This window comes from Oryza sativa, chromosome 2 (assembly GCF_034140825.1).
Source record: "Oryza sativa Japonica Group chromosome 2, ASM3414082v1".
NCBI classification, from domain to species: domain Eukaryota; kingdom Viridiplantae; phylum Streptophyta; class Magnoliopsida; order Poales; family Poaceae; genus Oryza; species Oryza sativa.
In genome coordinates, this window is record NC_089036.1 from 31,589,306 (window position 1) to 31,610,547 (window position 21,242).

The 21,242-nt window shown below is 39.7% G+C and overlaps 2 protein-coding genes across 2 annotated transcripts; one reads left to right on the plus strand and one right to left on the minus strand.

Moving 5' to 3' along the window:
* Positions 1–2,037: 2,037 nt before the first annotated feature.
* LOC4330694 (protease Do-like 9) lies at positions 2,038–7,057 on the minus strand. The gene is made up of 9 exons (XM_015771753.3): positions 6,460–7,057; positions 5,779–5,978; positions 5,497–5,677; positions 4,661–4,852; positions 4,006–4,238; positions 3,748–3,849; positions 3,565–3,615; positions 3,102–3,206; positions 2,038–2,569 (listed from the first exon to the last, which is right to left on the minus strand). Exons 1-9 carry the CDS (start codon positions 6,998–7,000, stop codon positions 2,471–2,473), a joined length of 1,704 nt encoding a protein of 567 aa, XP_015627239.1. The 5' UTR covers positions 7,001–7,057; the 3' UTR covers positions 2,038–2,470.
* Positions 7,058–17,668: 10,611 nt separating this feature from the next.
* On the plus strand, positions 17,669–20,354 carry LOC4330695 (protein RICE SALT SENSITIVE 3-like). Its single transcript, XM_015768734.3, has 7 exons — positions 17,669–18,141; positions 18,282–18,335; positions 18,431–18,604; positions 18,780–18,885; positions 19,001–19,042; positions 19,123–19,179; positions 19,765–20,354. Exons 1-7 carry the CDS (start codon positions 18,005–18,007, stop codon positions 20,203–20,205), a joined length of 1,011 nt encoding a protein of 336 aa, XP_015624220.1. The 5' UTR covers positions 17,669–18,004; the 3' UTR covers positions 20,206–20,354.
* Positions 20,355–21,242: the final 888 nt, after the last annotated feature.

Below are 21,242 nucleotides of genomic sequence, written 5' to 3' on the forward strand. Positions count from 1 at the left end.
TTTTGGCGGAAACGGGGCCGGCATGTCAAGTTTCAAGTTTCACGGTGATGGCGTTATGGGAGGAGACGCCCGGGCCCCGGAGTCCCTGTTTGGAACTGTTCTTCAATCTTGTTCCAGTGGTAGTGGTCGACTGGTCGACGTACTGTTCAATTTCAACTAATGTGGTTTGAAATTTTGGTAAGCTTACTGCTGGTACTTACTTACAGCTCCGGTCCTTTGTCAAAAATAAATAGTACTAACTGCTCTCCCAGTCCATAAATATAAGAAGTTATACATTTTTATTTGTTCACAAATATAAAGGATTTGGGTTCCTGAGACATAGCTTTTGTACTACTGTTACATCCGTCTCAAAATATAACGAGCTTAGAATTGGACACGGGTATAAAAAATATGAAATATTATGATTAGTTGAGAAGAGAATATAGATAAAAAAATTATATTTAGGGACAATCTTAAAGGTTAAAAATTGTTATATTTTAAGATGGAATCTTATCTACTCCTACCTCTTTATACTAGTCTATTCCTCAACTATGGGTGTGTTCGGCACTTCGGCTGCCCTATTTCAGCTATGACACAGCCATGTTGCACAATAATTTGTGTCACTACAAGCAGCTGTGTGGCTGCGTTGCAGCAGCTGCAACGTGCAACCGAACACACCCTATCATAATTGGTAGTACTCACTTCCTTCTAAAAATATACTCCCTCCGTTTCACAATGTAAGTCATTCTAGCATTTCTCACATTCATATTGATGCTAATGAATCTAGACTGTTAGATTCATTAGCATCAATATGAATGTGAGAAATGCTAGAATGACTTACGTTGTGAAACGGAGGAAGTAATAATCTAGTATTGGATTGGAGGTATTGTAGTACTATGAATCTGGATAGGATGATTGATCAGATTCGAATTATAGTAGATTGATATATTATGAGACGTATGTAGTACTACTTAATTCCTCTAATTAGTATTGATGTGTCATTTTGTTATTTCTTTATTTTTTTTTAAAAAAATATTTTTTATATTTGTGGATGGAGGTAGTACAAGCAACCCTGTGCAAGTTCAAATGTTGAAGCTCAAAAATCCTTACGGCCTGTTTGGCAAGAGAAGGGAAGAGGAATGAGAGTTTTAAAGATGGAGTTGATGGTGGGATTGGTCATGGAAGTTACATTTTTACACCCCATTCCTTGGATGGTTTCATATCGAATTCCCTCCAAGTCTCACGAATTAACAGGCCTCCCTCAGGTAAGACATTGGTGGGAATTGGACCTTTTAATTCCCCATCCCAAACCCCCTCGAATTCCTAAGTCTTCCAACTAAACTACATACTTAAACTCCCAGATATCATAAACTCTCATTCCCCATCACCAACTCCCTCCAACCAAACAGGCCGTTAGTGGAAGAGTTGAATTATGCCTACCTACAAGCATTCCGGTTTCCAGACTGTCAGCAAAACCCGGTGGATATCAGGATATGCCCACCATATATTGCAGCGATGCCAGTACACTACCAAACCGAAAACGACCGGCCAGGCCAGCGAAAGCTTTCGGTAATTACTCCCATCAAAACAACCTGTGAAGCACTGAAGCAGCCACATGATTGCCGTACAAGCCATTGCAACATCGGGGTTTTTAAGCTGGTAATTGCGTCTATCATGTCTTTGCGACAGCACAGTGACCAACCACCACCTAACGGCGACAGCACATGATTCGTACACTGCATATTACTATTAGTATACAGTAATATCAAAGTAAAATCGTGGGGATTGCATGATGATGCACCAACCGGCAGCAATGGCGCGAAAGGGAAGCAAGAGGAAATGGCGCCAGATTTTGCCTTTTGGCACGGAGGGATACGGGCATACGGCTGGAGCAAATGCAGAAACGGAGAATCGGCGATGCCACATGGGCCCAGCTCTTCTCGTTTCAGCTGGAAGCCAGCTCCTCGTCCATAGCAATGGTGAGAGGACAGCTACGGCATCAGAGGCCAAGTTGACAACGCACCAATGGTAAACAGTTACAGGAGGGAGTACAGTAAATATAAGAACCGTCAGAGTGATGACCACTGCAACTTTAACAAAACTCAAACGTTAAGGTTTCACTTTGGCTGCTGACAAGACAGGGATAACTTCTGTTATGGGATTTGATGGTGTTTGGCCAAAATATGAAGTATGATCTCAGCTCACTAATTTAATGTAATGTAATGAAATAGAATCTTGTTTATTGTAACCACTATCGCTTTCACGATGACTCGTCGCTAGTAACAACTCCACCTAATAGTGATGTGACGCTCGTTTACTCGGAGCCTTCTTTTTGGTGAAGCTGGACGCCAACAGCACTTTGCCGTCCAGAACGTCTGGAGGGCTTTCAATTCGTAAGCTGAGGCTTCTCGCGGGCTGATGCTAATCAACCCAATCAAAAATGTGGCCCAAGCAGGGCCACCAAATAGCCGAAGGCCGCATCTTGTCCCCATTAGGTCTTCAGGTCATCAGACATTGCCGACGGTATACAGTGTGTTGTCAGAATGTCCTGTGTCGCAGCCTTCGCAGTTTTTGTCTCAAGGACAACAATCTGTCAAATCATACATTAGTTAAGTAATGTCAGCCAAACTAAGGGCCCCTTTGAATCGCAGGATAGAAAAAATGGAGGAATAGTAAAAACACATGATTCTGACAGGAATTGAAGTGTAAAAAATATGATTGCAAAACACAGGAAAAACACAAGAATGGTCGTTTGATTGGAGCGCAGGAAAAACACAGGAATCGGATGAGATAGATAGACTCAAAGGAAATTTTCTAAGAGGTTGGAGCTCTTGTTAAATTTCCTCCAAAATCCACATGCAATGTGCCATTCCATAGGAATTTCAAAGGATCTGGAAAGCTTCAATTCTTTAAATCAAAGGGCCAAATAGGAAATTTTCCTATGGGATTTGAATCCTATGAAATTCCTACATAAATCCTTTGATTCAAAGGGGCCCTAAGCAACTTTTTTTGAGTAAAAAGTACTAGCTGGTAGATGCAAGTTTTCGAAGGGATTTTAATATGTGGGGTTGATATGCGAGATGTTTATAGAAAGGTCCAAACAAGAAGGGACCTGGGGATACCTGGTCATACTCCAGATCAAACTTCAAGAATTCATCCTTGCAATTTTCAACCATTGACACTAAGTTCTTCAAATTCTTCACAGGCTGACCATTGAAAGCAAGGACCTATTGACAGTAGTAAACATGCTTTATCACCATTCACCAAAAATAAGGATGGAAAGGCATTACAAATATCATAGTGCTAGTTGTTTTGGCTTTCAGAAACAACAGGAGAATCAATGAGATCTTGAGAATTGTGATGCAACTTTCAGACGTTGCAGTGTAGCACTCAATGCATAGACACGAAGGAAAATATATTAATTAGACAAGAGGACTAACAACAAATCAACAAATGCATGTTAATTGATAGCATTATATACTGCAGATATATATAGCTTCAAGCCTTAAACAACAATATGACTGGAGCAAGCCAACAGAATAAATTAAAATTGAGTAATTTATATCAGCTGACTGTTTGTATTACCTGAGTATTGACAATCTCTTCATAACCGATATTGATATCTGCTACAAGCACCTGCAAAGAGATCATAGCATGTCATTAAGTTAATTAAAGAACCTTCTAAAACCTAGCCTATTATGGAAGGAAATGATTGCCCAAGACTAACAGGAACTTCTAATGAACAATTAAGCATGAAGAACTCATAACCTGTGATACCACCACCAGCTGTTCATCAGGTGATTGGGCCATTGCATGTAAATGCTTGACCAACAACTTGACAGGTGCATCATATTCATAGTCCTTTCCATACTGGTAAGCAACACAGAAAAGCTCAGAGTTAAATAAATAATATCACTGAACAGTATAAGGGCTGCTATAGCTAGGATATTGTAAAAATGATTTAGAACATTTTGATAATTATTCGATACAATAGAAACAAAATGAAAAGGGAATGTAGATATAAACCTCGGATCTAAGATATGGAACAGAAACTGCAGCAAAAACAAAGCCAGCAACAATGTAATATGATGGTGGCCTGCCCTTTACATGAGCTGCAACAAGTCTCTTATGTGTTGCTAGCTTTATTTTAAATTCATGGACTTTCGAATTGCGCAGGACTTTAACTAGAGCCTTCTCGCCAGTATATTTCTGGGAAACAAGATAACTGAAGCCAATGCGCTCGCCGTGCCTGAAAGGAACTGGTTACACAACAAGATTTGTCAGAAAATATGACAATATTAGATTTATTTTCTAAATGGTTAGGAAGTTGACATCAAAACTTTTCAAATGTAAACAAGACTAATTGTTTAGGCTCTACATGGAAATTTGACACCTTGTAAATGAAGTTTTTCTAAGCTATCTAGATTATGACTTCAAGAAATTCATGTAGACTATCTATTGCCAGAGCTTAGGAAATACAGCCATACACAAACAATAAATAGAAAGTAAAAAGGCAAATGCAGGCAACACAAACGGTCCCGTACAAGTCTAACAAAGACTTAAAAGACATGCTGATAAGTCATGTATGAGGTGCACTTATCAAAATTACAGGGCATTGGATGCAACAAACACCATTCCAGAAAAGAGTCAAAAGTTCAAGGTTTGAGAAAGTGCGACTGACCTGTACCATCATTGGCAATGTCAATACCATCGAAGCTAAGAATAATATCTGATGGTTGCAGGCATCCAGACTCAGGAGCAGTTGGTTCCACTCTTCGAACACGAACACCCTTTTGATCAGGTTTCATTCCCATCGCTTTGCGGAGATCAGGATTCTCCATTTTCTGCCATTCTATTCCAAGTATAGGGAATCCTGAAATTATAATACATGAAGATATTAAATAACGGAACCTTCAAAAAACCACGTGGCAAATGTAAAATACCAGAAAGATAGAAGTGGTAACCATAGACTGGGTGTCATTTAAAAGGTTAACATGAGATAAAAACCAAAACAACCAGTATTTATTAATAATAAAGAAATAACTGTCACTTGGCTCAAAAGATCAATAAGGAAAATATACTCTTCAACCAAAGGAACTGCAAATATTGGATAATGCATTGACAAAATGAGAACATGAAAATAAACTATGTAGAACTTCTTTTGGCTGTACACTGGTCACAATCAATTTATTTCATGATAATGAACCAACATTAGAGCACATCAATCATAAGATGACCACGGAAATCATTAGAAGGGAGAAAACTCCGTATGAGGCCATTTGCGAAAATAAATCAATCATTGTCCAATGCTGGTTCGGTCACAAGGAACAGTCAGATCTGTACCAAGCTACAGATTATGCCTATCAATATCATCAGTGAATTATACTAAACTGGTTAGTTATAGGCACAAATTAATACCCAAACAGAGGTAATTATACTAAAAGAAAAGAAGAAGGGCCATGATCATACAATAGAAGTAAATGGCATATTCATGCAATTAAGTTGTATAGCATTTACCTGTATATTCTCCAGACTTTTCATAGTCTTGAATGAAATGCATAATAACTGGGGTGGGTATCACATAACCTATATTCTCTGCATCTTCATGTTTGAGAGATTGAAAAGCTATACCAACACATTTGCCCCTGTCATTAAAAGCTGGGCCACCTGAATTTCCTGAGTTAATAGCTGCATCTATCTGTCCATAAAACCCCAAAAGTTAAAAGACTTATGATTTCTCAACATGTTATCCTCACAGATAATACTATTCTAAATGAGAATTGTGGGGAGAAAATGAACCTGCAATCCTAGAAGTTCTGTAGAACCGTGAACATATGAAAGTATCTCTATCCTGGAGACCACCCCACTTGTCACAGATATTGTGTCTCCTCCAATTGGATAACCAACAACAGTCACAGCATCCTGAAGTGCTGGCAGTGATCCAAACTCAACAGGCAAAACTCCTTCCCAGAACTCATCATCATCGACAGTTAACAGCGCTGAGATCGATCAACCATTACAAATTGAGACCAGATAAAATATGAAATTCATTTGTCTGTACACATTAAACAAATAGAGCTTCCCTGTTTTAATCTACAATCTATTCCCAGAAGAAGAAAAAGCAACCATACATTCTCCTATACCTATTCTTGCAACAATGGCATTTTCAAATTGAAAGTTTCAAACCTGTAGCCAGTTCCAAGAGCTGACATTACCCAGAAAAACAAGCATAAGTATTCATCTTTACAAAATATGATCAATGTTGCACAGGGTTCAGCATTCTCAAATCCATGTTTTCCGAATATGTGGAACCCTATTCCAAATGCTATTATTTCTCCACTATCCACAACTAGATACCAGTACTCGGGCCACACACCATGCTATTGGAGCAATCTTAGGAAGCATTGGATAAGTACTACAATTGCAACAATTGAGAAGGAAAGAACAATGCAGGTTGCAGCAGAGAAGGGGAAATCATACCAATGTCGCACTCCGTCCCAATGGCGAGGACCGTGGCCAGGTACTTGGTGTCGGAGCCGCGCTTCTTAAGCTTGACCTGGGTGTAGTGCTCCACGGAGTGGGCGTTTGTGAGGACGCGCCGGCCTCCGATGATGAAGCCGCTGCTGCTGGAGCTGTACTGCCGCTTCCTCTGCCACGGCAGGGAGAAGTTGGGCTCCGTGTGCACGCAGAACACCTTCACCACGGCGTCCATGGACGGCACCACCCTCGCGACCTCGTCCCAGCCCACGGGTCCCCCCGCCTCCACCACCGCGTCCCCTCCTCCATTCGCCACGGGCTTCGCCTCCCCGCGGCGGGGCGGGGACGGCGGCCGCGACCCGTCCGCGTCGGCCGGGGCCTCGTGGCGCCGCGACTTGCGGCCCCGGCGGCCCGCGGCGGCCGGCGCGGGGTTGTCGGCGGCGGTGGAGGCCACGGGGGACGCGGGCGCGTGGTTTTCGGCGGCCGCCTTGTGCTTGCGGCCGCGCTTGCGCTTGCCCTTGGAGGTGGAGGAGGGATCGTCCATGGAGGCGGGCTAGGGTTTCGCGGCGCGAGCTTGGGCCGAGCCGACGAGGAAGAAGAGGAGGAGGAGAGGATGGCTCGGTCGGACTTGTTATGGAGAGGAGTCCGGCTCGACCGACCGACGGTGCTATCAGTTTACGTTTCCTAACTGGGTTTACGTACACTAGAGTACGTTTCTCTTCCAGGGTTACACATTTGAAACATAGGATATAATATTCCCGACCTGAATTATCGTCACTTTCTTGTGGTTTCTGAAGCAATCATGAGTTAGGATGTTATTTAAATTTTTAAAACTAAGGGCTTGATGAATTAAGATATTGGCAAGGGTGTTGTTCTGATGGTCTGGATAAAAAATCAGAAATTCTCTTTTGCTGTTCTTATTATACAAGTCTGGTTTCCTCAGGTGAGTCTGATGAAGAGAGGTAGGTGTCAATTGCATATAAGACGTTGCAGAGGTTTCAGTGCTACTTATCAATGATCCAATTAGACGTTTTTACTGCAGAGTGTTAAGCTTCATATCCGATCTAAACTGCTTCTTTTTTATACTCCCTCCGTTTTTTAATATGTGACGCCGTTGACTTTTTCTCACATGTTTGACCATTCGTCTTATTCAAAAAATTTATGTAATTATAATTTATTTTGTTACATGTTGTTTTATCATTCATAGTACTTTAAGTGTGATTTATATCTTATACATTTGTATAAAATTTTTGAATAAAACGAATGGTCAAACATGTGAGAAAAAGTCAACGGCGTCATCTATTAAAAAACGGAGGTAGTATATACTTTGCCTGTGGAATTATGATGATTACAGGTTAGATTATTATAGTGCTATATCTGAAACTGAAACTTATCATGTGCAATTTCTGAAACAATTGTGACTACTCACTAGATGAAGGGCAAATGTTAATACCATTTCTATTTGTTCTGTTAGATTTATTTCCATTTAAATTCACAATTTGAAATGAGACGCTCCTTTTTTTTTTCTGAAATTGACCGTTTAAGGCTTGTAACTGCATGATCAATAATTATGTATCTGAAAGTACAGTCCATGATCAATATTAACTGTGGCTGATTTGCATGCTTGTTCAAAAGACAATATCAACTCGGGCTATTATTTCTTTCATCGTTCATCATGCAGACCATGACATATGCCTAACTTTGCCTACATGACATCGATTGATGCTTCCATTATATGAATTTACTTTTAATATGACAAACTACACGAGCTGATTGCCAATATGCTGCAATCTTTTTTCCTTTTTTTTTACATATGTTGAAAGGGAGATCTGGAAGACACTACTAGCATCGAACATTCGAATTGAACTTTGTTATCAATAAGTTTCCAGGAGTAGTTATACATCATTTCTGAGTTCTGAAGTCGTTTCAATGCAGGAAAAGCAACATCTTTGCCTGCATTACTACTACTAGTACTAAGTGTACTCATAAGCCTGTCAATGTCCATGACCTTTCCTAGTTTGTATCAACACTATGACCTCATGAATGACACAATGCTTGATGTGCTTGCAGACGTCCAAACAGTAGGAGCATGTTATTTGGCTTAACCAGTCCATCAGAAGTGGATCTTAATTTCAACTGATTAGCATTATGGACAGTGTGGTTTTAGCAGCAATCCACACGTGCAAAGCATATGCATATGCGTACTACCCTGAAATTCACAATTGGAACCTCACTTGTCGTAGCTGAATTGATCTGTTCTACCTGAATCCTAAGAGTGACTTGGCCCAACAGGCAACAGCCCAACTATTCCTCGTCAATCCGTTAGAATGTATAAGCAGAAGCGGTGTGCTTCATGGACTTTGCATAGGCTTCAGATTACTAATAAATCGACTGTCTAATAATTTTTTGGCTTTCCTGTCTTTCATATGTAATTTATTTCGTTACCTTACCATCTCCGTTCTGCAGCTGGGCACCTTGTAAAAGCATCAATTGCACAAAGTGAAAACAAGGTCACTGCCCTACATGCAGTCTTGTGCTCCTGGCTACTGTACTGAACACTGTTCCCAATAATAAGTGGTCAGTTAAGTGACCACGCATCAATCCACCTTGCAAGTTTCAACTTTGCAAGAGGTTAACTGATTTGATGGCAGCTAATTTCTCAAGAAATTGGTTAGTGGTAGAAGTAGCTACTTTCACATTCTCATCTCTCACACCCTATGATATGACCATCAATGGTGTTTGATGAAGAATCCATAGGCCAGACTGGCCCTATGGTAAAGGAAGAACAAGTTTTGATGCCCCCCTTATAATTCTTCTAGCTTTTCCATGTGCCTTCCCTTCTGTAAAGATGGTGAGAACTGAGAACAAGAACTTGCAGTGCGTCAGTGCTTGATTGATGCTGCATGAGTAGTCTAGTGGTAGTAGACACAGACACTTAGTGATGGTGTCATGTGCAAATGCAGACCCCTTGTGTATTGAGGTGCATTTGACTGGCTGTTTGCCAGGAGATGTAAAGGCATGATAATCAGAGGCCTGATAAACCTTATGACATCTGTTTCTACTTTACTGTATATGCGGAGTACTAATAGTACAATAAATTCTCCTGATTATAGTTAACACATTGTTCATCCTTCTATGTCGTGGTCAGGGAGAACCACAGGATACAGTGCTGGATTGAGTGATCAATTCAGACTTTCAGTGCCAGTCTCCAGGTACATAAGCAGAGTGAAGAAAGGTCAGTGCAGCGGTGCAAGCCATAAAATCTTCGTTTAATCACCAGTGGGGCAGGCCAAGGTAATGGAACAGTAACTTGTCATACGGAGAAGTACGAGTACGTAACAAGTACTGTGACTGTCCTATCTGCAGGAGACTGCGCAACGGTGTGCTGTACTGAACGGCTGTATTCTTCTACTACTGTACTGGAGCAGTATCTTCAGAGAACTCTCTGCTTAATCATTTGGAAGCATGCTTCAGTCAGGTCTAACGTTATCATTGGATCTTGCTTTTTTCAACGACTGCAATTTGGAGAGGTTAAAGTCATACTAGCTGTGAATGGTTGTCCATTTACACATGGAAGCATCTGTCCATGCAGTACTAGCAGTAGCACCTGCACACACATCTTTCTTTGGTTTCTGAATAATGTAACTTCATGCATGTCAATGAAAGCTGCATGCATGTGACTATGTGTCACAGTCGCAGCTTGCAAGTTGCCACTGGATTGGATAACGCATATGATTTGATAGCTGAACACTGTTGCAGTGGAGGTAAGCACCACAAGGTTACTGGGGTACGGTAGGGAGGGCATCATTCAATGACAGAAAGTTATCATTTTTATGTTCCCTAATGATGTGCTCTTTCGATCTATACAAACCATTATCCTCTGAACCTGTTGGAACTCATCCAGGGAATCATGTTCTTATCCAATGGCAATCGATCTACTAGCATTCCTGGATTCAAATGGAAAAGATGCTCCCTATCTGAAGAAAAAGAGAGGCACAATCCTAATCCAAAAATGTTGACACCTGCAAAGACAAAGCTAACTTAGTTGGCAAAAGCTATAGTATTATACTATATCTCATCAATCAACAACTCTCACAGGGCTACTTGCCAAGGCACAACATTTCTTGATCAGTTCGTTGATGACTTGATGTCTCCATGATCCCTTTTCCCCCCGTAAAAACAAACTTCTGCACTATTCTCTTCGAGCCCCACACCTCACCAATGCGCCAAAAAAAAAACACTATTTGCAACTGTTAAATGTGGCCACCTATAATTACATATCGTAGATATATAAGGATCCATATATTATTTATACATAAATGACAAATGGTTAAACGTTAAATTTAAGAGTGACAAATAGTTAAATCTTTTAAAAAAAGGAGTCTTGCACTATGCAGTTTGTATGCTGAGTTTCCAACTAAATTCTCCCCGCTTCTGCTGCTCTCCACAGTACTGAGCAGAGCAATTTTTTTTAGATAATGACTGAGCAGAGCAATATACTCTACGAAAATGAGGTGTCGGTCACGTGATCGTCTTGGAGCTTTTCGTTTGATCGTTTCGCTGCAAACATGGATAGTGTTGATGAAGTAATCAAATGCTGGCTTTGCGATCTGCAGTTCTCTGCACTTGGGACGATCTGTCTTCTGTCTAGTCGATTCGTGGTTTTGACCAACGCAACCCTGAACCACCCACCCCCCCCCCCCCCAATGGCCCAATTTGCTTCATGTGTACGGCGATCTGCGATCGTATATCTAGCATTACTGCAAGCTTGATTAAATATGGGTTAATAACATAGTATAGGTTTTGGCGTGTGATCCTTGAACTATAATGTAGGCTGTTGAAGTGTATTATCATCCGGAAGACGGGAAGTGAGGTACCAAATCTAAGCCGTTAATCCATCCAAATCGAGCAACTATTGAGATTGGGTACCTGTCGATACCACAACCATGCTTACTGGGTGCTGCTCCCTGGTAAATGGGTAAAAATAGACCTGTTCGGCGGCCGTTTTCGTGGCTGCGGCACAGCCGGCACGAATAGTATTACCCTCACTGTGAGCAGCCGCAGCTGCAGCCGTGGTAGCCGCCTGCTGAACGCTCCCAATATATTTTTCTCCTTTAGTCTCACTCCACAGTGGAAGCCGCCTCCTCCAATGTCACCTCCTCACGGCATGAGATTAATCAGAGGCCATCACAACATAAATTATCTTTTACACCTAGACACAATCACACCTAAATTTATGCATGTGTCTTAAAAAATTATAGAGAAAATTGTAACAGTATAAATTATGATAATACAAGTCACTACACAACACATGCCAGTCTAAATTCGATCTACATATGAAGAAAAAACAATAAATTATATTTGTGCTGCATAGAGCACTATTTGTTGTCTAGTTTAATTAATTATTATTTTTAGTTGTAGATCGTATTTAGCCTGTTATGTTTGTGTACAAACTTATGTCATTCTAATCGATTTTACTATTTTTTAAAAACTTTAATATATATTTAAGTCGCATGCACATATAATTTTATAACTATTTTAATCACATGCAAATAACAGGTGTGATTGTTTTTAGGTATAAAAAAAATTCATATCTGTCACCCCAGCCGTTAGCCGGCTCAGAGGGTCTCATCTTTCGGTTTTTGAAGTTTCTTGCATTCGAGAGCCTTCTGCTTCTGTTTCTGGTGGTGACCTCTTCGGCATTGTTGCATTTGTTTGAGGTACAGGGGATGAGGACAATGAGAAAATCCAGTAGCAATATGCACAAATGCATATCCCTTGCCATCCCTGACGCCCATACCTTCATTCCCTCCCACAGCATCTGCATTAAATCCCATGTCCTGGAATTCCTATCAGAAACAAGGAATAGAAATTGCAAGCATGTCGTCTCATATTCTAGTGTTGGCATAGGCTTTGCCCATGAGCGGATGAGCCCGATGGCAACATTTCAAAGCTCTTGCCTCTTTCAGCACAAGTCCCTCTCAAGGGAACAGACAAGCAGATGGATACTGAAATACATATGGGAAGAATGCATGATCACTTCACTCTGTTGAAACAATTCTTGAATCTTGATTGGTGTTCTTTCATAAATTTGGGTTTAACGTGAAAAATAGAAATATTCTTTACTTTTTCATACCTTTTGTCAATCTGGTTAGATAAAACAAAAGAAAATATGGTACAGAGACGACACAATAGTGAATTTGTATGTGTACACCTTCCATCACTTTTGTAGAGGCTGCAACGATAGAAACTGCCCTATGGCGTGAGGCGGGCACGCCCATCTAGCCACCTCCGCCCGAAAAAAGTTGCACCGGACTTTAGGACACATCACCTTTAGCACCCCTTTTTCTTTTTTTTCTTTTTATCCTGTTTGTACATAACTGAGATGCTCTTGTGAACGGCGATATCCTTTATCTTAATACTAGCTTATAGGGTCACGTATTCTCGCAACCTTTAACCTCTCTTTATATTAAATGTGTTTACTTGTGGTTTGTTGTTTTGAGTAATTAGCTATAATTATTATAGTAATTTACAACTTAAGTAGATGCGTTTGAAGAATATACTTGGCATAAATAATATTAGCAGATTTATCTTGATTTGTAAGTAACAATATTAAGATCACATCTAATAATATACCACACTTTCACGCCCACACCTCCATCATTGTTAAAATTTTAAATGTGTCATTTATTGATATGAATTAAGCATTATTACCATAATAACAAATAATTAACCATGTGATTATGTCAAACTTCTAAACTGTATCACAAAGCTTATATATTTAGTTGAAGCAAATTTATTTATAGAAATTTTACCATCGCCATGTCATCATATCAAATTTGTTATGCGTATGTTGTATTGAATTCAAGTTTACTGTACGCGTTCAGTAAATAAACCCACCACTTTGCGTATGTCATCAACCCCACCACCTGCATCATTGGTCACTTTTTAAAATACAAAATTCCTAAGAGTTTCTAAGTAAGTAAATGGATCAGAGCAAAAGCATATTTGAAAAAATATTGTTTATTTAGAGGACCCTAGAATAAATGATCTTATAGGGGTGCATGTGTAAAATTGACAAGAGAATAAAAAAGCTCAGATGAGATTTTCAGCCGAAGACACTTGAACACTCGTGATAGCTCTCGAACCTTATTTTGGCTCCTATCGGATGGCCTATTCAGTCAAAGAAAAAACTAAAATTTAAATTTTTAAATTTAATTTTGACATTGATTTTGAGATATTTTCAACGTAGTTTCTTTTTAGCATTGGCTTTTAAGTCATCGAGAACACATATATAAAAGTTTACCTACAAATTCATTTTTATTATCTAATAAGCCGTTTTGGCTTATTAAAAAAAAGCCAAACGATGAGGCCCTTCCCATCATCGATCCTTCATCCGATGGTCCATAATGATTTTAGCTATTCTGTCTCCTTATAAATCCGATGGCCATTATTAATGAAATGATGTGGCTTATTCTTGAATCATTTAAAGTTTCACTTTTTACTGACTAGAAAAATGCCCGTGCATTGCAACGGGTGAAAATTTATTTTAATCTCATTATTGTTATATGGTTTAGTTAAGATGAAATTCACTGTGAGAGTTCGCTTGGATATGTTAGCATGCGAGTTTTTTTAAACATATTTCTCATATGATTCCTTCTATATTACCAAAAGTAAATGATCTTAAAAACCGACTTATACATGGATGACGTACCAAAATACCGGCAAAAACATCTTTAATTTTTATAATAGTAGAGATAGAGACAAAGATACGTGCTCTGAGTATCCCTGCCCCCCTATCTTCAATTTTTTTTCTTTCATCACTTTTCTACCTGTTTATATTCCTTTCAAGGGTGGTGCAAAGTTTCAATTTCAGTCATAGAAAAACAAGGTAAGTGTGTATTACCATGTCAAATTCAACCTTATTGTAGGAGTTTTTAGCAGCTACATTTTCTTTTAGAATCTCACTTACAATCTAAAAAATTATAGTTACATAGGTTTGAAATATATGCTAGAAACTAGGAAAACCTAGTTTCTCCAGATTTTCACTAGTTTTATTTTAAATCTCGAGCTATCCAAATAAGGTCTCAGGCATTTAATCTAATAGATTGTATCGATGGCAGAGGGCCTCCATAAAAACGTGCCATTTGAATTCTCTTGTGCCTAATATGACCTACCAAGTTTGAAGTTGAACACATAAACTCTCTAACCTACTGCCATGCGCACCACCAAAAATGGGTTACTGCGCATATTGAGGTATTAAAATTTTTAGTGTAAAATTTTAACACCTATAAGTACTCTCTCAAGAACGTAAAATTTCACACCAAACATACTGGTAATGAAATTTATTGAGTTGAACATGGTGCCTATATCCTTGCCATGCTTTTTGTTAGCGAGCTGGGATCATCCTGGGCAACGAGAAGGTACAACCTTCACTCATTGGAGTCATTGGCTCCCTGCAGGGATTGCTTTGCTCCCCATTTGACACCAATTCCAGATCGAGGTAAGGTGAAGTCTCAGACAAAGTGGCATGCAATCATGCATGCTTACGACTCTTGGTATTAGCTTTCTGGTGCGAGTGACCGATGGATTCGGATGCATATATAGTGCGCGTGTGTGGATCAAAATGATCGACAAATTTAACACTAGGGTGGTACATCTGCGCTAAAAGACACATAGTGCCTAAAAATTAGCTAAAGCCTGGAAAAGTAATACGCAAATGCAGCAAGTTCTGTTCAACCCTTTATTTACAAATTGATTGCATTTTTGGAGTTCTTAGAGAAAATCTGCCTTTTGTTAATGACATTTCTCTACACGGTCCTTCACATATTTACACATCAATTCGTTTGCCTTACGATAATGAAAACGAATAACTTGTAAAAGTTAAATAAGAATATTCAAAGGCCCATAAATTTGTATGGCATGCATCTGCACACATTCACATAGACAGATCTGATATACTAATTTCATACTACTACAACACTGTTATTCGGAGAGACCGGTGGTCCAGGTTGTCAGAACAAGAGGGAGCAGCAGCTAGCAATTTCCTCGTTCCCCTGCTCAAGGCAGCAGCACACTTTGCATCTTTATTGGCTTAGGGCCACCCACATTGGCGTCGCAGTGCCATTATTCAGAAATCAGGATCAAGAACGTTAGAAGAAATGGAATGAGTGACAAAAATCCCTGAGCACTCTCTCACGCAGTGTCAGAATGAGAGACCAATGTAGGGCCTGTCCATAATTTCATCTCATACAGTGTGTTGCCAATTGTAACGCAGAATTGCAGAGCCATTCAGCTCCATCCAAGTGTTCTTTGCTGGGTCCGGCATTTGACCCCGGATTTAATACTGACGCAATGCGAATCAAAACTCCAAACCATACGGACTACGGAGGAGAAACTGGGCACCGCAAACCACTGTGAATTGGTCATCTTGAACAGTGCCTAGGTGAATGTAACTATGTAAGGTCCATTGCACTTGGGAATTTACTCAAGTGCGATCCTTTAAGATCATATGAACTTTTGCGAAATTTGGTTTTTTACTTTTCTTTAGCCAGTGGTTGGAGGCTCGGAGCCAAGCTTTTCAGAAGAAGAATTGAAGCAAGAAAGGCTCCGTCAGCACACAGACGTACGATCAGCTTGATGCGGGCACCAAGGAGACAGACACTAGAGAGCAGAATTCATAAGGAAAAAGGAAAGCTATATATGCAAGGTATGGTAGCCACTCGGCTAAAGCTATGACAAGAGAGAAACAATGCACCACATTAAAGTCATCGCTGTAGTAGTATGACTCTCTTTATAGCAACAGATTCTAATCTCGAACGTCTCTAATTTCATCTCTCAAATTCAATATAAAATAGCATGGTGGCCCGCGTAGATTGCGCGGCTAACATCATTATATTTTCTCTCATATAATAGCATATATGATTTCTCATTATATTATTCCAATATATTAAAATAACATCATAATTTTAAATTTTGCAATAACTTTACGAAACTACAAATGTGTAATATTTATATTGTATTTTATATACGTGTTAGTTATTAATTATTTTTAATATCAAATTTTAGTTATTTGTAAATTATATATATTCCTATATGAACTCTAGACTCGTCTTTTAATATTTTTCTTTTTTTTACTTCCGAATTTTCTGTAAATTGTATTTCTATATTAACTCTAGGCTCTTCTTCCAATATTATTTATTTTTATTTCTGAATTTTTATTATTTCTAATTGTATTTCTATGTGAACTCTAAACTTATCTTTCAATATTCTTTAATTTTTTAATTTCAAATTTCAGTTACTTCTAAATTGTTTCCTATATTGACTTTAAACTCTTCTTCCCATGTTTTTCTTAATTTCGAATTTTAGTTATTTGTAAATTGTATTTTTATACGGACTCAAAGCTCTACTTTTAATTCTATTGTGTTTATTCCGAATTTTAGTTAGTTTTAAATTCCTATATGGACTCTATACTCTACTTCTAATATTCTTTATTTTTAATTCTGAATTTCTATTATTTCCTAATTTTATTTCTATATGGACTCTATACTCTACTTCTAATATTTCTTATTTTTAATTCCGAATTTCAGTTATTTCCTAATTGTATTTCTATATGGACTCTAGTCTCCTCTTCTAATATTCCTTATTTTTTAATCCCGAATTTTAACTATTTCTAAATTGTATTTCTATATGGACTCTAGTCTCCTCTTCAAATATTCCTTACTTTTTAATTTCGAATTTCAGCTATTTCTAAATTGTATTTCTATATGGGTCCTGCTTTTTCTTTTTCTCCGATTAATGCGAGAATTTCTAGGCCATGAGAACGAACGTGGAGGCTCCTTTTTCTATTCCTTTAATAATATAATAGATAATTATAAAAAATATATGAAAAATTGACGGTGTAGACCAGAGTTCCATCTATTACTCTATCGAAAATCAAATTTAAACTCGATCTATACATTAAGAACAAAAGTAAATTCAAGTGTAAATAGTACAAATACTGTTCATTTGTTAGATTTGTTTTTTTATTTCTCCATGTATAAGTAGAGTTTAGACTAAATATTTATTGGATAGTGCGCTATTTTTTAAAGATTTTCTTATAACAGTTTAAGTAATGTGTTTGAATAAACGAGATGGCATCCCCGAGTGATTGAAAGAGTTTCCTCTCTCTTCAGAGTGTGTGCGGTTGAGTGGCTGTGTATAAATTCAGGCAAGTATGGTTGCTCCCTCTGTGGTGGCCTGGCCTCACAAAGTCCCAGCCAGTTTGCAGCTTATTAGAGAGATCAAAGTGGAAGCTATCAAGCAAGAAAGGAAACGCCTACACCTACTCCTGGCCCCTGCCCCCCAAAACTTCTCATAGCTTCAAATCAACTTTTTCTAGCTAGCCCTTCAGCTTCAAATCAAGCGGCAGCTTCATCACATACACAGTGATCTGTGGATAGCTAATGAGAGCAAGCATCTAGAGTATCTTGTTCTTGATTCCTTGGCCGTCTATAAGCTTGTGTGTGCAGCATCAGCTAGCAACAGAAGCAGCTTCAGCTCAGCTGCAATGGAGGAGCAGCTGAACCCACTGGCTGTGACACAGCTACTGCAGCACACGCTGCGCGGCCTCTGCACCCAAGGCGACTCCCAGTGGGTGTACGCCGTCTTCTGGCGAATCCTCCCAAGAAACTACCCTCCTCCAAAGTGAGTCAACTAATCCCAGCTTAGCTGAATACTCACTTGATGACACTGATTAGTTTGACAGTAAAAGAATTAGCAGTAGCATTTTGCTCCATATTTAGTATTGATGCTAGTTGCTGTTTTTTTTTCCTCAATATGGTCAGATGGGATCTTCAGGGTGGTGTTTATGACAGGAGTAGAGGAAACAGGAGGAACTGGTTGGTGCAGGATCTTCTTTCCTTATGCATTTGTATTTGTTTGTTGATTAATTCGTGTTTGTGATTCATCTTGGGGGTTTACAAAACTCGCCTAGGATCCTGGCATGGGAGGATGGATTCTGCAACTTTGCAGCCTCTGCCTGTGACCAAGAGGACACACCAGCTGCTGCCGGGTACACTGACTATGCAGCAGCTGGGCATGAGGTGAAGGGCCTCCAGCCTGAGCTCTTCTTCAAGATGTCCCATGACATCTACAACTATGGGGAAGGGTATGTGGTAGTACTAATTAATTAGCAGTTTGGCTTGAAACATCATTAATTAATTAGTGTCATAGTATTGGCCGTCTTTCTTAATTAGTAATCTATGTTCTTTGGGAAAACCTACGCTAATCACTTTAGTCAGCACGTGAAGCACGATCTCATGATGCGATGATCCATCTTGAAGGTTGGTTGGGAAAGTTGCAGCTGACCATGGCCACAAGTGGGTGTCCCAGGAGGCCAATGAGCACGAGATCAACCTGGTTACCTCATGGAACAACCCTGCCGATTCTGTAAGCTGCAGCATCTTCTCACCTATCTAATCAGTTCGGTTAAAACTCCTAAATTGATGCTTGCAATAACAACAATTAACATGTTTTTGTTCCGTATAATTTCTGCTGATTGCAGCATCCAAGGACATGGGAAGCTCAGTTCCAGTCCGGTATCAAGGTACACGTACGCCTCGTACCTACCAAGAAAGAGTTTGTGAATGCCAAAGCTGATGATCTTTTTACTCTCTTTTTTGGCAGACCATTGCTCTGATCGCCGTCAGAGAAGGCGTTGTACAGTTAGGCTCCATGAAGAAGGTACGCCCGTTCTCTGCTCTGTTCTTCAGTCCTCTTCACCCACTCTACTGTGTGCAGCAGTTGCCAGGGTTTACTCTATCGGTTCAGGGGTTTTTATCGGGGGTCACCGAAATCCCAAAATTTCAAAAATTTCGGTCCGAAATTTCTGAAATTTTGAACAAAATTTAGTTGAATTTGTAAAAATATTATCCAAATTCATGAATAAATTAAAAAATTCAAAAATTTCGGCCAAATTAATATCGTATCAGGGTCACCGAAATGACCGAAATTTCGATTCGAAATTTTCAACCCTGGCAGTTGCACTGTGGGTGACTTGGTGTCACTGATCATGTCAAGCTCGCTCACTGGCTTCGCGTAGCTGCATGCATGCACGACAAATAAGGGGGCAATGTATGCCTATAGCTAAGGGTATAAGCAGTTAACCGTAAACTTATTTATAGATCAAAATAAATTATTTATTTTAACCTGTAAGTAGGTTACGGGTTAACTATTTACACCCTTACGTACAGCTCGCCGCCGTGTTGGTGTCGGCATGGCCGTGCTGATCGATTGGTGCGTCGCGTTGCGTTGCGTCCATGGCTGCAGGTGGCGGAGGACCTGAGCTACGTGGTGGCGCTGCGGCGGAAGTTCGGGTACCTGGAGAGCATCCCGGGCGTGCTGCTGCCGCACCCGTCGTCGGCCGCGTTCCCCGGCGCCGGCGGCCTGCAGGACGCGGCCTGGGCGCCGTCGCCGACGATGGACCTCTACGACCCCTACTACGGCGCCCATGCCGCGGCGGCGCAGATGCACCACATCGTGCCGTCGATGAGCAGCCTGGAGGCGCTCCTCTCGAAGCTGCCGTCGGTCGGCCCCACGGCGGCGCCCGGCGCCATTCGCGGCGCCATTGGCGGCGGCTCTGTGGCCAAGGAGGAGCTGGACGACGCCATGGACGCGGCGGGCAACGGCGGCGGCGAGAGCACCAGCGCCGCCACGACGCCGCTGGTGCCGTACTACGTAGACGTGGCTAAACCCGACGAGGGGTTTTAGTGTTTTAGCCTCTCTCTCTGCACGTCTCCGTCTCGAGGCTGTGCGCGCACGGTTGTTGTAACATCTTTTCTTTTTTTTCTTCTAGTGTCGCATTGTGATGATTATTCTATATTAACCCAATCATGTGTGCGGCTGCGTGCTTTGAACTAGTTGGAGGTGTCGTACTGCAACGTACATACGATATCCTGTACGTCAGATTCTGTCGATCAATCACACTGTACTGCATTCTTACCAGCAAGTTTGATTTTTGCGTAATATCGGAAATTTTAGAGTAAATTTTAGGAAACTGTAAACAAAACTATCAATTTGCTACAACATTAGCGACATATTTCAGATTGCTGCAACAATAGCGTGGAAAATTATTACAAAACTAAACCTTTTACGTTATGTGCTGCTACAGTACATATAGGTAACAACTATAGCATCATATAGCGTAAAAGTTGTAGTTTTATGATAATTTTCTATGCTATTGTTGCAGCAAACTGAAACATGTCATTAATGTTACAGCAAACTGATAGTTTTGTCACTAAAGTTGTAGTTTTTTGAAATTTACTCAAAATTTTAAGATTAGACACATATATTAAATTGGTTAATAGAATTAAATAGAAAAAGATTGTGATTGATTGGAAAAAAGAAGATAGATACATAATTTGAACAGTAGAAGGTGTTTTGTTTTGGTTGAGAAGATAATGTAGGTGAAAAAATTATTATATTTTAGAATAAATTTAAGAAACTATAATGTGTTATATTTTGGTTTATGGAAGTACAATTTAAACGAACGTGTATAAATTCGTTTGCCTCCACTTTTTAATTAAACATCAGTTACATAATTAAAATAATTTTTAAAATGAAAAAAAAATGATACTCCCTATCATCTCGCCCATAGTGGAACATTTCCAATTCATATGATTTTCTTTAGAAAATCCTATAAAACCTCTGCCAGAGCCTTAAACTTATAAAGTAGTTATTACCAACTGATTTTACAATCTTTTTGAGATATTAGCGGTGCCATATTGATAGCGTAAAGTTTGATACAT

Bases quoted from the DNA above. Each gene is read 5' to 3' on its own strand.
- LOC4330694 (XM_015771753.3), bottom strand. From the start codon at position 7,000: ATGGACGATCCCTCCTCCACCTCCAAGGGCAAGCGCAAGCGCGGCCGC. The intron at 5,979-6,459 runs GTATGATTTCCC...GATCGATCTCAG, and splicing joins TGGGACGGAGTGCGACATTG to CGCTGTTAACTGTCGATGAT. The intron at 5,678-5,778 runs GTTCATTTTCTC...TTTTATGGACAG, and splicing joins CAGAACTTCTAGGATTGCAG to ATAGATGCAGCTATTAACTC.
- LOC4330695 (XM_015768734.3), top strand. From the start codon at position 18,005: ATGGAGGAGCAGCTGAACCCACTGGCTGTGACACAGCTACTGCAGCAC. The intron at 18,605-18,779 runs GTATGTGGTAGT...TCCATCTTGAAG, and splicing joins ATCTACAACTATGGGGAAGG to GTTGGTTGGGAAAGTTGCAG. The intron at 19,043-19,122 runs GTACACGTACGC...CTTTTTTGGCAG, and splicing joins AGTTCCAGTCCGGTATCAAG to ACCATTGCTCTGATCGCCGT.